This window comes from Microcaecilia unicolor, chromosome 9, assembly GCF_901765095.1.
Source record: "Microcaecilia unicolor chromosome 9, aMicUni1.1, whole genome shotgun sequence".
Taxonomy (NCBI): Eukaryota; Metazoa; Chordata; class Amphibia; order Gymnophiona; family Siphonopidae; genus Microcaecilia; species Microcaecilia unicolor.
Window position 1 is genome coordinate 35,438,231 of NC_044039.1, and position 17,376 is coordinate 35,455,606.

The 17,376-nt window shown below is 40.9% G+C and overlaps 1 protein-coding gene across 1 annotated transcript in view; it reads right to left on the minus strand.

Moving 5' to 3' along the window:
* Positions 1–17,376, minus strand: part of KIAA1549 (KIAA1549 ortholog) — a 227,335-nt gene that overhangs the window by 140,678 nt on the left and 69,281 nt on the right. The window contains exon 2 of the mRNA XM_030214742.1: positions 1,338–3,962. Within this exon, the coding sequence (XP_030070602.1) occupies positions 1,338–3,962 (2,625 nt within the window). The remainder of the gene's footprint in view (positions 1–1,337; positions 3,963–17,376) is intronic.

Genomic DNA, 17,376 nt, shown 5'->3' on the forward strand with positions numbered 1-17,376 from the left:
ATAAAAACAGAGAAATGCAGCACAACTTTTCTGTCTCAGCAGCCAATTACATAAGATCCCAAAATGTTACATCAGCTATTGTGGGGGAGGGGGGTTGTTTTTGTTTTTTTTTACTAAGAAACATGCAAAATAACCTTTAATTGTCTCTGTACAGAGACCTGCCGTTGTTTGTATAAAAGTTTTGAAAAGCTCCATCAAACTCCTCTAAGACTGCTCTAAAATCAGAAATAAATCTGTAAGTATTAGCTTTAATTGACCCCCCTCATGCCTTTATGTTTAAGTGGGCCTAATCTATAACTAAAATTGGATCAATTTATTGTCTTCATAATTAATAACTACAAACATTCATATTTTATTTCTAGGTAGTTAAGAAAAACAAACAGCATTGCTTCAACATGGGAACAGATTAGTTTGGTGCCCACTAACCCCCCATTTTAGAAAGATGCACAGCAATGCCGACATAGCTCATTCAGGGACCTTTTTACTAAGCTGTGGTAAAACAAGGCCATGCGTTAGTGGCGGGAGCCGTTTTTGCCGTGTGCTGAGGCCCTTTTTATCGTAGCAGATAAAAAGGCAGAAAAAATACACAGCCATGCTGTAAGACTGCTCTTATTACACGGCCATGCAGGGGGGGGGAGCACTTACTGCCACCCACTGAGGTGGCAGTAAGGGCTCTTGCGCTAACCTGGCGGTAACTGGGTAGCATGTGGTGCTGCCCAATTACCCCCGGAGTAACCCCCTGAGGAAATATTTTTTTAATATTTCCGCTAACGACAGAAATGCCACACACTGGGGGTGGAACTATTGCCAGTGTCCGCCTTGGGACAGAAGTAAATCCAGAATGGTGGAATTACCACTGCTTAGTAAAATGGCCCCTCACTTTGCTATGTCAGCATTACTGCACCAGCAGCTGCTAGCGTGACTTTGTAAAAGGTGGGGTTAAATCTCCTCAATGAATAATCTGGGTGTGCTGCAAGGTCTGTGGTGAGGTCATGTGTCTTCTGCATCCTGGAAGTGCGCCCAAATCCTTCAACTCAGTTTTCTACTGCACAAAAAAGAACTCACACTTCAAGAATCAAAATTTAAAATTCAACTTTCATGTTTTGTTTTGTGTTTTTGCATATCTCAGTATGGACACAGGTTAATTTCATCAAGCAGGGTTAGCGCTGCCCCAGTACTGCACAGTGCAAAGCATTTGACGTGTGATTTACACTCTACCATAGCACACTGCTTGTTTTGAAAGGGAGCTCCCATATAAAACTTGTGTCGTCATGATAGCACAATCATCATGGTAATTTCTTGGTTAATACGATAGTTAAGATAGTAAAATACCTTACCAGCTGTAACTAAATAAGCATCAGGAACTGTGATATCACAAACAAAGGGCTGCCTGGTTGTAGCCATGATGGTGGTTTTTGGAGGAGTTATCATGGCTACTGTTGAAGATGTGGATGCAGTTGTGAAATTACTAGGGATGCTGCTCAAGACAGTATTGGAACTGCCAGCTGTACTTGTAACATTAGTTGTAGTAGCTCCTGTTGTGGTACTAGCTTCAGTAAAAATGCTTACAAAGGGTGGAGATGGTGTATTCACCAATGTTGTAACCATAAATTCAGACCCTGTAGGAGAAGGAGTAATGTCTGTGTTCATAGTGTATGACTGTACATAAGAATCAGTTGCATACTGAACAGTGTTTGAAGTTATCACGGGAGAAGATGAAGAAATGTGTGTCTGGGTAACAGAAAAGTCCAGTGCACCATCTGAAGACCTGAAGCTTGAAAAGGCAGAAGTAGTTAAAATTGGAGTCAAATGAAAACTGGTAAATAACGAGGTGTTATCACTGAACACTGACTCAGAATGACTATTAGGCAGTAAGAGAGTATGAAAAGTAGATAAGAGAGAGGAATATGACCATTTCAGTGAAGAGGTAGCTTCTGTGAAAGATGAGGTAAGAAGTTCAGAATCCATTTGTAAGACAGATGATGGTTCAGACAACTTGGTAAATTCCGAGAAGAAACCCAATGTTGACCACACTGCAAAAGCACTGGTGTCACCTGGTAGTGTTGACATAGTTGAATGAAGGCTTGAACTCCAAAATGAAAACAGTGATTCCTCAATACTTGTGCTATCAGTACCAGGAAGATTAGTCAATTCCAAACTTGAAGAGTTCACAGGCAATACAGTTGTTGCAACCACTACAGGTGTGTCCTGAGTTAATAATACTAAAGAATCACTTGGCATTATTGAGTAAACAGATGATACGTCAGAGAACAAAGATGACATGCTAATTGGTTCAAGATGAAACCATGTTGAAATAAGGCTTGAAGTAAGATCTGAAATATTTCCAAATTCATCTACAGGAAAGCTTGTAGACAGTACAGACTCTGTATGTAAATACATTGGAGTTTCCAAAAAACTTGTACTGTTTATTGTAGTAGTAGGCACAGTCATGTATGCTGTAGTGGCAAATGATGGTTCAAAGTTGATGTTGCTAACAACAGAAGAGAGCTCTGCAGTAAGACTGAATATAAAAGGAAGAGTTTCCAAAACTGAATAGGGAAAACTAACAGATGCAATGTCATATGATGTTTCCAGAAAGGACTGACTGTAGGAGGGCACCATTGTTGTTTGCAAATAGCCATTAAAGTCAGCCTCAAATACACTTGAAGATGTCAACACAGACTCTGTGGTTTCTATGAATCTAGAAGACAATGAAATTGCAGGTCTGAATGGGAAAGATGCAGAGTTTTCCAGTTCATATACCTCTGTAAGTACCTTGGTCAAAGTGGTGGAGTCATCTGCTTCAGAGCTGGTATGGGACAATGTTTCAATATTATTACCAGATCCCCAGTTATTTTGCATGAGTTCTGAAGAAAGATCTTGTGGTGGTAGAGACGGAGTTGAATCACAGTACAAACAGGTAATGTATGACCTTTCTGAAGGCACTGGGCTTGTGAACTTGGTGAAGAATTCAACTCTATTTAGTGTTATAGAACTACCAGGTAAATTTGGTGTTACAACAGAGGGCATTTCATGAAATACAGATGTTATAAACAAATCTTCACTGTCAGTTGAAATTACATCAGACTGCCCTGAAGAAGACACATATGGAAGACTAGTTGAAAACAAAGCCGGAGCTGTAGCCATGTTGGCTGCTGAAGTGGGTGTGCTAGAAGACCCCATCAAGGGATAGTCATTTTGATTTAAACTTTTTGTTTCTGTGCTGCTCACAAAAATATCTGAATCAAGTTCAATGGTATTTGCTGTACTTACTGGCAAATCACCTGGTGCCACCATTGTAACACCACTGAGTTGGGTGCTAAAAACAGAGGACAAGCTAGCCATATTATGGAACAGAGAAAATGTTGAAGAATGCAAAGTTGACCCCAGGTTTTCTGTCACAACAATGTCCACTTCAGAAGCATTAGGAAATGACAAATAAATTGCTGTATTAGGAAGGTCCATTAATGTGTCTTGACTCAGGTGCAGAACTGTTTCTAAAGGCTTCGATTCCATAAGATCAGGGGTTGGACTGGAGAATGCTGCCAAGTACATGTCCAAAGTAGAAGACAGTGACAGCATTAACACAGACCCTGAAGTCTGACTGGGAGCCAGCAAATCATATTCTGTTTCAGGAGACTGTAGTGAAGAAGTTGGTAGTAGGTTAGGAGCTGGGGTGGCAAATTCTTTATTATTTAATAGTGTTTCATCAGATTCCAAAACACTAGCCTTTGGTACACTTGTCTCAGCACCAGCAGCATCATTTACTGTTTGCAGCTCAAGCAAAGTTGCGTGGAAAAGAAATGGTGTAACTGATGGCAAAATTTCGACGAGAAAATTGTTCTCATGCAGTTCCAATGTGCTTGTTAAGGCCACAGGTGTCACTTTGTGCTCACTGCTTTCTCCCCACACAAGTTCAGCAGTATAAGAAGTTTGATAGCGTTGTTCCAAAAATGATGAATCTAAAAAAAAAAAAAGTCATTAGTTTAAGTGTTATGCACAGATGACTGATTCCTAACCTCAATCTTTTGTTTCAGTCTCAGTATTAACAGAATGAATGGTCAGGTTCTCAGAGAAGTAGGTGATAGTGAGATTCCATAAGATCTCTTCTGTTTATTTCCCATCACCTTAATCTAGTCAATTCTTAAATGAATAATAACTACTTAGGTTACGAGCTCTTAAGAGAAGGGTTCCACTAACAGGTATTACTATCTTGTGCACAGTGGTACTCTTAAATAATTAATTCTAACTCAGACATTGAGGGAAAAGAATGTAATCAACCATGCTCAAACCCAGCTGGATAACTTTGTGGCAAACAGAAGAGATTTTATTACTAGAACTTAAAATCTGGGATCCAGGATTGGCTGAAAACATTACTGAGAATGATAGGTTTCTAATTAAGGCAAATAGGAAAAGCATATGGCACATGGGTCATGGAATTCTTGCCAACCCCTCTGCATGCAAATGTGGAGTCTCTGTGCCTGTTTATGTTTATTATAAGATTTGCTATACCATGTAGCACAAGGAGCACCAGAGTGGTTCACAAATTAAACAATACAGAAGAATAAAGAACATCTGGAGAACAATAGTTGTGGAAGGAGAATGAAGAGTTAGAGAGCTGGAGTAGCGGTAGACAGAAAGATCTGCCACCTCTGACCTAGAGGGTAAAAGGATGAGATGGTCTGAATGGAGAGGTACCCAAATATTCCACTGGTTTGGAAAGATTAATAAAATAGAACCAAGAGTGAAATAAATCTAGCCATTAAGCTTCACTGCCAAAAAATTTCAAAGAATGGAGGGCCCAATTTTCAGAGTGATTTAAGCAGGCCGGAGAGGCTCAAAATCTGTCCTAAATTAAGCCACTGAGTGAGTGGGTGCCGGCGCTGAATACTGGACCAGCACCTTCATAACTTTTTTTCTTTTTAAATCTGTTCCCCCGAGCCCCCTCTCATCCCCTGTCAAAGCCCCCTCCTTCCTTGCCCCCTCCCCCAGCCCACAGCAAGAAACTCAAACCCTCCTCCCCCTAGAATGTCCCCCTGCCCCCAACCTCCCAGCCATCCAGGTAGATATTGTGGAACCCCAGCCAAAAGTGAATTACAATAATCTAGTTAGCTCATCACTAGGACATGAACTATGGTCTTTAAGGCATAATTGTCCAAGCCAAAGGCACACTCTTTAGCACAATGACATGCACAGAAATTTCGTTTTGCTCTTTGTGAGCTTTTGGGGTTTGTTGGGAGCGGATTGGCTTCTATGGTTTTAGTGGAGGTCCGGTTGCTGCATATAGTATGGTGCTAGTTTCTTGTTTATATAAATCATGAAGGGATATTTTAATTTTTAACTTTGTTTTTAAGAGTAGGCTTATTGACAGGTGGGGCTTGGAAATAGGTTTTATTTGTTAACCCCTTGTTTTGGGTCCATCGGGTAAAATGGGGCCTTTGTATCGATGGTTTGTTTGTCAACTGCAACTAATTTGAATAATTAGGGGATTGTGGCTTTTCAGGGGGGTAACAAGATTCTAGTTCTAATTTCCAGTATTTGCAAACCTAAATTTTATTGCGATAGGGGTTGTTTCTATCCCAACTTAGTTAATAAGCATGAATATCCTGGACTAGGAAAGGTTCAGGATATTAATGCTGCAGCACAGCAGTGTTTGAGAAGGAATGGGGGGGGAGGGGTGAAGGGTTAAAAAAAAAAAGGTTTTATGAGCACTTATCAGCTTGTTCTGTATATATCACTGCCCCTCAATAGAAATAGCAAACACACTTCTTGTGGATGGAGGAAAAAGCCTCGAGAAACTCCTAGACAAGCAAAACCATCTTCAAGGAGCTGGACATCCTCATCATTGGCAAAAGCCCTCCATATACTTTTTATATATGGAGGTGGGAGAGGTTGGTGACCACTGGGGGAGTAAGGGGAGGTCATCCCCGATTCCCTCCGGTGGTCATCTGGTCAGTTCGGGCACCTTTTCGAGGCTTGGTCGTGAAAAAAAATGGACCAAGTAAAGTCGGCCAAATGCTCGTCAGGGGCGCCCTTCTTTTTTCCATTATCGGCCGAGGATGCCCATCTCTTAATCACGCCCCAGTCCCGCCTTCAGTACGGTGCAGACACGCCCCCGTGAACTTTGGTCGTCCCCGCAACGAAAAGCAGTTGAGGGCGCCCAAAATCGGCTTTCGATTATGCCGATTTGGGCGACCCTGAGAGTATGCCCATCTCCCAATTTGTGTCAGAAGATGGGCACCCTTCTCTTTCGAAAATTCCCTTGACAGTGGACCATAATACTTTACTGCAGCTTCTTGACTGTGCTGCTATCACAGGAAAAGTTTACAAGTGCTTTCAGGGTTTTCTGGGCTATAGATCCTATAGAGTGAAGATGTCTGGTTCTTTGTCTCCTGAATGGAGATCTCAATGCGGTGTACCACAGGGGTCACCTATCTCCCCAGTTTTATTTAACATCATTATTTATGGCTCCACTGGGAAGAAAGTTGGCTTCTCTAGAATTACATCCTTTTATATATGCTGATGATGTTGCCATTTGTATTTCATTTCAAAATTCTATTAAGGAGAACCTAATTCATATAAAATGTAGTTTAGACACATTGGAAACATGGGCTGCGTTGTTCAAACTTAAATTGAATAAAGGTAAGACTGAATTTTTGATAGTTAGCAGTCCGTTCTGGCCTGTTACAGAAACCAGTTTTACACAGGATAATGTGACTTCTAATTTGGAGAATACTTTGAAAATCCTGGATGTTGTGTTGGATAACTATCTGACATTTCAAACACAGGTATCCATGGTGGTATCTAAAGTTTTTAGAATGCTATGGAAGCTGCGACACGTAAGAAATTGTTTTTCTTTAGAAGCCTATAGTTTGCTGGTATAATCCTTGATACCAATTTAGGGGTCCTGTTTCCCACAGCCAGTAAAACCCCCCAATAAAATGGCCACACGGTGAAATAAGTATCATCGCGTGGCCATGCAGTAGGGAGCCCTTACCGCCACTCATTGAGGTGGCAATAAGGGCTCCAGTGCTAACCCAGCGGTAACCGGGAAGTGCACGGCGATGCCCAATTACCGCTGAGTAACTACCATGCTAGCCATTTCCAGGGGTTCTCTTTTCCCCCGGAAATGGCACACGTTTGGGGCGGGACTACCGCTGGCGGCCGCGTTGGGCCACTGGTAGTCCCGAAAGAGCGGGCTTACCGCCGCTCTGTAAAAGGGCCCCTTAGACTATTGCACCCAGGAATGCTAAAAGATCATCCTGCACATTCCTTAATCTGCACTTCCCCAACTGCAAAGGTCTACAATACAAACTAATTCACGCGTCAAACTTTACCTACTTGAGCACACAGTTATGGAACGCATTGCCGCGCAACTTAAAAACGATTGACGAACTAACTAACTTCCGCAAACTACTGAAGACCCATCTCTTTAATAAGGCATACCACAAAGATCAACAAATGTGAATATACACAACTCCTCCACATATATTCAGAACTGTCTTATAATATCTGCTTGTTATACTACTATCATGTTTTACCATTATAATGTTACCCAAGATACTTCTGTAACACTAAATGTCTATTTTCTAATATATTTCCACCATTCATGATGTATTGTAAGCCACATTGAGCCTGCAGAGGTGGGAAAATGTGGGATACAAATGCAATAAATAAAAAAATTGCAATATTGTATACATTGGCTGTAGAAAATCTTTGTTGTCTAAACTTCAGATGGTGCAGAATATTACCACCTGCCTAATTTGCAGAGTACTGAAGTTTAAAAGGGCATCTCCGCTATTGGTAAGGTTGCATTGGCTACCTGTGGAGACTCGATCATTTTTTAAGCTATGATATGCTTATTTTTCAAATAATATATGGAATTCCACCTAGCTATATGCAATGGCTTATCCAGTGGGTCAGACAGGAACTTCCTAACTCTTTTTCCAGTTGTAGGCATATTATCTATAAACCTTCACATTCAGCCAGTTATTTTTATTTGGCATAATAAAGGTGGAATACTCCAACACCAGAAATGATGTTTCTGGGATCTTATGAGCTGTTTCAAAAAGCGTTAAAATCTTTCTTATTCTGGAATTTTGGGGATTCATAATATGACACTGTGGGGGGGGGGGGGTTTCTCACCTTCTTTGCCCCTCCCCCCTTTTAGAAAGCAGTGCTAGCGGCTGCCACGTGGTAATGCCGACATACCCCATTCAAAATGAATGGGCTGTGTTGGCATAATCACACCGGCAGCAGCTAGTGCAGCTCTGTAAAAGGGGGTGGGGTTAATTTATGTCTACTTTGGGTTCTATTAAACTGTATAATGGTGAACACTTTATTTTCCTATGCAAATTATATATTAATATTGGTCCCTCTTCGTGACAATTTTGGTGACACTTCTAATAGATTATCATCATGCATGGATAGGATTCAACACTGGACACTGACTAACATGTTAAAACAAAATGCTAAATAAGTCCAAAGTTCTCTGGTTTAAAGATTCCAAGATAACTTGTGTCCAATGCTATTTTGTTACCTTCAGGTAAAACTTTACCAGTGGAAGACAAATTGAGAGTTCTTGGAGTTATCTTAGACTCTTTACTGTCTTTACAGCCTCAGATAAGTCATCTCTGGCAAAAAACAAAAACAAAAACTTTTCTTTTTTTTTTTAATTGAGACAGTTGCATCTCATTCAATCTTATTTTGACAAAACACACTTTGCTTTGCTGGTTCAGATGCTGATACTATCATAACTTGATTATTGCAAAGTTCTTTAGCTGGGTCTGTCTATTAGGTTATTAAACAACGTTCAACTTATTCAGAATACTTCTGCTCGATTAATTTTTAGGATTAGGAAATTTGACAGTGTTTCACCTTTTGTTTTTTTTTTTTTTAGCAAAATTGCACTGGCTTCCTGTACGTGCGCAAATATTTTTTTAAATCAGCTCGTCTTTTATGTTCTTAATTCTGAATTTGTGATTAAATTGTTGACTGTCCCATTGTTTAGATATTCTCACTTACAGGATCAATTGCTGCTTCACCCACCTATATCTAAAGGAGTTCGTTTTATGAGAATATCCAATGCTGTTTTCTTTGTGTGTGTGTGTGTGTGTGTGTGAGAGAGAGAGACAGACCTCATTCTGGAACTTTCTGCCTTTATTTATTAGAACAGGTCTGACTTATATGTCATTTCCAAAAAAATTGAAAATCCTTATTTGCAAAATTTTAATTAGAATGGTTTGATTCTTGTTTTATATTTACTTTTATTTTTAGTTTTGTTTATATATTATGTCATATTCTAGGTATTTTATTTCATTGTTTTGTAAACCACATTGGACCATACATTTTGAGACATTATTTTTTGTTATGTCACTCACTAAAAAGCTAACCCATGCATGTAAAACCAATTTTGAAGACAATCCAAATAGATACCAGCACTTTCCCCTTCCCACCCTCAGACTGAATAAATAGCTCTCAGTGAGTCTCATGGAATAGTACCCATAAAAAAATGTTTTCCTACAAAGTTGGAGTTATGGGGAAAAAAAAGAATGTTTTTTTGGTTAAAAAAAACCCAGATGTCTCATTCGAATTCAAAGTATTCTGTAACCCAGTAACCTGGTAAACCTTTCAAATGGTACAGATCTTTGACCCTATGACCATAAATGAAGGAAATGAAATTGATGCAAGCTTTCACCTTCATTGAAAGAGCTATGCACAAGAGCACCAGTATGAGTTGCAACCCTCCCCATTATCTGTTATAATCATTGACAGGGGGAACAGGCGGCCTGTGCAACTTCATTATCCAAACCTATCAATACATTAGATAAAATCAAGACAGCAGCTACTAAGCATTTACATTTTAAGCTGAACTGTATGTAAGAAGCAAAATAAGTGCATCACTGCCGAGTCAAAACATGTATGGATTATAAACCTTAAGAGATACTAAGAAAGGTATAACTTCTCTCTCTATACATATAGTCAATCATAGGACATCTGTAGCACAGTGTCAGTCCTGTCATAGCTCTGTCCTACAGATTAAAAAAAAAAAAAACCCAGAGGCCTATTTAACAGTCTGGCTAGTCTCTGGTGCCTTTTATATATCCAAAAAGCATGTCATCCAGATGACTAAAACTGAATACTGATGGAGAATGACATAACTGTTCATCTAGGCCAAAGAAACTAGTATGCCAGGTATAGTGATGCCAGGCTGCTGGGACAGCAAGAACACGGGAGGAGGGAAGGAGATCCTGCCATCTATCACTGCTAGGAATCTTCCTCTTCCCCTCCCTGCCTCTACCTTATCCCAGTACAGTCCATTTTTCTGTCTGCTTTTGCCTGCCACCAAGTTGGAAGTCTGCTGATTGGAGTGGAGGAGTGGCCTAGTAGTTAGAGTGGTGGATTTTGGTCCTGGGGAACTGGGTTCGATTCCCACTGCAGGCACAGGTAGCTCCTTATGACTCTGGGCAAGTTACTTAACCCTCCATTGCCCCAGGTACAAATAAGTACCTGTATATAATATGAAAGCCGCATTGAGCCTGCTATGAGTGGGAAAGCGCAGGGTACAAATGTAAGAAAAAATAAAAAAAATTAAGCTCCAGGCTGGAGACTTTTTGCACAGTCCTGGTTTTGAACTTACCACAGCAGTGTGGGATTCCTAGAGCCTGATCCGGCTCACTGAAATCAGTTCTTCAAATTCCATGACTGTCAGAAATCCAGGACTGTCCCAAAACCTCTACCCTGGAACTGGTAACCTGGCATCTCTGAATGTGATCAAAGCTATCGATATCAAAGATTCACCACTGTCCCAGGGATAAGCCAAAGCGTTTCATCCCTTTGTGAGCAGCAAGAACCGTATCTATGATTTTGTTCCAAGGACAAATTGATAAGCTGGTTGGAGGGAAAAGTAAATTTTTGAAGGGATTGGATTTAGGAAACAAATCCTCAATTTTAACCTATGTGTGTGAGAGTATTGAGATATGTGGAATAGAGGGGTAGGTGAGAGTTGTTTGGGGAAAGAATTTGCTGATTAGTAATTATCTCCTGTTTGCTTTATATTGTTATGTATGTGCTAATGTTGTAGGTTATATTAGACTGGATTTTTGTATTTACTGTACTGTTGTAAAGCAGAAAAACAATTGTTTATTGAACACATCTTATATTCCGTTTTATCTCAGGTATTCTAAGTTAATTACAAAATTAAAATACAAATTGTATATAATTTGTAAAAGACTCTGAAAAGTGGTATATCAAATCCCATCCCCTATACCAGAAGCAAACAGCACTATACTCTGAGCAACAGAGTCAGCATATATAAAATGATTTTAATATGGCCAATGCATCACCAAAGGATACAATTAAAGCTGAACTTTTCCTATATGCTCTTCCACTTCAAGACACATTACAACTTTGCTAACTCTAATACACCATGAGGCATGAAAAGGAAAGGATGTTGGGTTTAGTTCATAGGTTTTTGTTTTTTTTCAGTTGCAGCTCAAGGTGAGTTACATTCAGTCACAGAAGATAATTTTCCTGTCCCTTAGACAATGGAGGATTAAGTGATTTGCTCAAGATCTTAAGGAATCACAGTGAGATTTGAACTGGGCTTCCCAAGCTCTCAGCTTGCTGCTCTAACCATTAGGCCTGGTCCTGGAGGCACCCCAGCCATTCAGGTTTTCAGGATACTCACAATGAATATTCATGTGAGAGATCTGCATGCAGTGGAGGTCAGTGCATGCAAATTTCTCTCATGAGCATTCATTGTGGGTATCCTAAAAACCTCATTTCATGGGGTACCTCCAGGACCAGGTTTGGGAACCGCTGTATTAGGCTATTCCTTCCACTTCATGAGGTTCTAGAAACCTCACATTAGATTCAGATTCAACAGGTCTTATACTTCCTCTCCCAGGGCTGTTCCAAGCCGCTCTAGTGCCTACTAATAAGGATGTGAATTCATTACATCGTTACATGGAGGGGCATAATCGAACGGGGCTGCCCATCTCTAATGACGGCCCCATAAAGCGGCGTACCTGACCGTATTATCGAAACAAGATGGGCGGCCATCTTACGTTTCGATAATACGGTCGGGGACGCCCAAATCTCAACATTTGGGCTGCCCTTAGAGATGGCCGACATTGGTTTTCGCCAATAATGGAAACCAATGGCGGCCATCTCAAACCCGGCCAAATCCAAGCCATTTAGTCATGGAAGGAGGCAGCATTTGCAGTGCACTGGTCCCCCTGACATGCCAGGACACCAACTGGGCACCCTAGAGGACACTGCAGTGGACTTCAGAAATTGCTCCCAGGTGCATAGCTCCCTTACCTTGTGTGCTGAGCTCCCCAACCCCCCCCCCCCCAAGACCCACTCCCCACCACTGTACACCACTACCATAGCCCTTAAAGGGTAACGGGGGGCACCTACATGTGGGTACAGTGGGTTTCGGGTGGGTTTTGGAGGGCTCCCATTTACCACCACAAGTGTAACAGGTGGGGGGGGGGGGATGGGGATGGGCCTGGGTCCACCTGCCTGAAGTGCACTGCAGTACCTACTAAAAACTGCTCCAGGGACCTGCATAGTGCTGTGATAGAGCTGGGTATGACTTTTGAGGCTGTCAAAAAATGTTTTTTAATTTTTTGGGGGGGTGGGAGGGGGATGGTGACCACTGGGGGAGTAAAGGGAGGTGATCCCTGATTCCCTCCGGTGGTCATCTGGTCAGTTCGGGCACCTTTTCAAGGCTTGGTCGTGAACAAAAAGGGACCAAGTAAAGTCGGCCAAATGCTCGTCAGGGCTGCCCTTCTTTTTTCCATTATCGGCCGAGGATGTCCATCTATTAAGCACGCCCCGTCCCGCCTTCGGTACACTGCTGACACGCCCCCTTGAACTTTGGCCTTCCCTGCGACGGAAAGCAGTTGAAGCCAGCCAAGATCGGCTTTCGATTATACTGATTTGGCCGGCCTTATGAGAAGGCCGGCCATCTCCCGATTTGTGTCAGAAGATGGCTGCCCTTCTCCTTCAAAAATAAGCAGGATATTATCTTAAAACTACAACATGAAAAAACCTACATTTTGGGGGTTTATTAACATTATTAAAAATGCACAACAAGGGGCTAGCAAACCCTATCCCAAGTCACAATCCAATCATATTGCCGCATCAGTGGTCAAAATGGTCCCATGACCCCTAATCTGCATTACCACCACTGGGGTCAAGCTGCCAAATGACAGTGTTTTAAAAAGTTGGCCCCCATGCCAGGATCCCCTCTTTCACCACTGCTCTCCTTTCTTTGCTGCCTGATTACCCTATCCTCCCTTTATCACCTATATCTCTACCACTCCTGCCTTGGATCCCTTTTCCATTTCTCTCCTCTGTGATTCCTTCTCTCCTCATCCCCAGACTCCTTCTCTGACCTAACACCGATCACCAAAATCCCTTTCCTCTCAAAGTAAAAGGCCCAAACAAATTAAACGGCCACATACAAATATCAGAAACTGACTTTTCTTAAAAAGAAAATTTTATTTGCAAGGTGTGATTCGAATTTGTAAATTTGGAGCACTAAGTTCCACCATTCCTGGTAGGTAGCCTGATGTAAAGACTTCCAATGGGAGAAGATTACCTTCAATGCTAAAGAAACCATGGTGCTAACAAGAGCCCCTTCACTAGGAGTCAGCTTCATATAGGGAAAAATGGCTACCACTCGTCTCTTATTTTGATACTGTACAAAGATAAGTACTAAATTTGATGTATTTTTTTGGCATATGCATGCTTTATACTGTGATTTGTATCCTCCAGCCCCCCCCCCCCCCCTCCCCTTTCCCTCTTCTTTTCCTCCTTCCTCCCTCTCTCTTGTTTTCACTTAATTTGATTCTGGATGTAGATTGCTGCTTCTTACATGTGAGCTCCGGTATTGCCTTACTTTGTAAAATGTTACTTGTTGTTATGTTGTGAGCTCTTAATTGTATCTGTATCAAAAATCAATAAAAGAAATTAAACTATAAAAAAAAAAAAAGAAAATTTTATATGCAAGTATATGAAAAATTATGCTAATTATGGTCAGTCCACTGAAAGTACATTTTTTTCCAGTGCAGCTGGGCACTGAAATGAGTGTCACCCCTGACCTGTGTCAATAAGAAATAAATGTAAACACATCATTGCCAGCTGAAATTTTCTGTTTATTAAGAGAGCAACCAACGGAAGGCAAAATACAGTACACACACAGGGCTGGATTCAGTAAATGGTGCTCAGCACTAAGCGCTATTCTATAAAGAGTGACCGCCTAAATTGGGGCATCAGATTTACACTTGCTGAAACCTGGTGTAAATGCTGGCACCCGTTAGGCATGCTGAGGCCTTACTCTATAATTCCACACGTAACCTTCGGAATGCCCCTGACATGCCCACGGCCACGCCCCCTTTTGAGTTCCATGCTAGTAGAGTTGAGTCCCACACCTTATAGAATAGCACACAGCTGGATGCGCGTGCAAATTTTAATGAGGGCCAATTAAATAATTGGTTGTTAGCACCCGATTATTGATGCTAATTGACTTGTTACTCAATTTGCACACGCATCTTGGGCACACACACAAATTTGGGCATGCAATTCTGGGCACCATATGTAGAATCCAGGGGGCAGTGAGGCACTGCAATACTGTCTTCAACATAGCATCAGGTGAAGTGCCTTTTCATATGACTTACAAAGGAACGCCTGTGATTTTTCACATTGAGCCTGCAAATAGGTGGGAAAATGTGGGATACAAATGTAACAAACAAATTAATTAATTAATTAAAGCAAAAAGGCTAGTATCTTATCAAGCACATTCTTGATCACATATGTCGTTTTACTTTCTCACACATTCTGTGGCCTTGAGTATGTAACACCGGTTCCCTTTAACTTTAGACAAGAGGCTATTTTCTCCATTTCTGAAATATTTCTGGCTCACAAATTAACCCTTACTTTACCCACAGACAGTGGGCCTAAATTCACATTTACACCTGGACCTATCTTTTAGAATTCCTAGGGGCCTATGGACCCCACTTAAGAACCCCTGGCCTACATATAGCTACCAATGTGAATTCCACTTACAATGTCAATCATTCAAATCTCTTAGCTTCCCAGTCACACATCTCCTGCCCTCTAGCAGAAGCAGACAGGGTGCTTACTACAGATCAATTTTAATTGCCTGTGTTCTACTGCCATTAATGGGATGCTGCCAAATAACACACAGACCCAGGCCTGATCAAAAGCAGACACCATCTTTAACAAAGTCCTCTATTTAACACACAAGTACAAAATTTTCCTTTTAGAAAGCATTGTACTAACTTTTAATTAGGGGGATTCAGTTGTATTCAAGAGGCAAATTACTACACATATGACATCATTTTCTGATTAAAAACTGTCTGCCTTGTATTACCAAAACAACTAGCTAATATTGCCTCAGTAATTCATGGTTACTAATAATCCAAAGAGCTTTCAGTTCCACAGCTGGTATGATTTATTCAGGTTTCTGTTTGCATGACATAGCCTCCCTGAACTCACATACACTGTCTCCCATACAACATAGATGAAAAGACCCAATAAAGTCTATAAAAATAAGGTCGGCATAGTAATACAGAGAGGGAATCGAAAATGTCTGTGTCCTTTTTCTCAACCCACTTGGTAGCAAATACTACAAAATAATGACTGTGAGGTATTTTCTGGTAAAAGGCACAAATTTATATGTACGATGGGTGAGCAAAACATTGAAGGAGACAAAAATCACCACCAGCTGATGCACCCAGGGTTCCAACATTTCAATCAGGCTGTACCTTCCAAATACAGTGCCACAGTTAACCCTAAGCTGAGCAATTTACAGAATGGCCCCTTAGTATGACTCTCTTCAACATACTCATCTTTGCTTTTAAAAGAAAAAAAAGGAAAGAGCCATTTCATGGAGCTCCCTGGTGCCATTTAACATATTTATAAATGATCTGGAAATCAGAATGACGAGTGAGGTGATTAAATTTGCAGATGACACAAAACTACTCAAAATTGTCAAAACACATGCAGATTGTGAAAAATTGCACAAAGATCTTGGGAAATTGGAAGACTGGGCATCCAAATGGCAAATGAAATTTAATGTGGACAAATGCAAAGTGAATACACAATGGGAAGAATAATCCGAATCATAGTTATCTGATGCTAGGATCCACCTTAGGAGTCGGCACTCAAGAAAAAGATCTAGGTGTCATTGTAGACAATAAGCTGAAATCTTCTGCCCGGTGTGTCAGCCGCCAAAAAAAGCAAAACAGGATGCTAGAAATTATTAGGAAAGGGTTGCAAAATAAGACCAAGAATATTATAATGTCTCTGTATCGTTCCATGGAACGACCTCACCTTGAGTATTGCGTTCAATTCTTTTCCCAGTATCACAAAATAGATATAGCAGAATTAGAAAAAGTTCATAAGAACTTAAGAGTAGCCATACTGGGTCAGACCAGTGGTCCATCTAGCCCAGTATACTGTTTTCCAAACAGTGGCCAAGCCAGGTCACAAGTACCTGGCAGAAACCCAAATTATGGCAACACTCCATACTACAAATCCCAGAGCAAGCAGTTGTTTCCCCCGTCTGTCTCAATAGCAGACTATGGACTTTTTCTCCAGGAATTTGTCCAAACCTTTTTTAAACCCGGATACACTAACCGCTGTTACCACATCATCTGGCAAAGAGTTCCAGAGCTTAACTATTCGTTGAGTGAAAATATATTTCCTCTTATTTGTTTTAAAAGTATTTCCATGTAACTTCCTCAAGTGTCCCCTAGTCTTTGTAGTTTTGGAACAAGTAAAAAAAATCAATTTACTTCTACTCGTTCTACACCACTCAGGATTTTGTAGACGTCAATCATATCTCCCCTCATCCATCTCTTTTCCAAGCTGAAAACCCCTAACCTCTTTAGCCTTTCCTCATATGAGAGGAGTTCCATCCCCTTTATCATTTTGGTCACACTTCTTTGAACCTTTTCTAATCCTGCTATATCTTTTTTGAGATATGGCAGCCAGAACGGAACACATTACTCAAGGTGTGGACGCACCATGGAGCGATACAAAGGCATTACAATATTTTTGGTCTTATTTACCATCCCTTTCCTATTTTGCCACATGTTCATTTTTGGCCCCCCCAAAAAAGGCATTTTTTTACAGCTGCCCTGAAAAATGGATCTGCATGCGTCCAAAACACATGCCTACACTAACGCAGGCCATTTTTCAGCGCAACTTAGTAGAAGGACCCCTCACAGTGTTAGTTTCATGCTATCATAAGCAATACTCTCGTCTCTACACAGGAAAATTCTATCACTGAATCTTCCTATGAACCTGTTATTAAATTTATATTCATCCAATTAACTG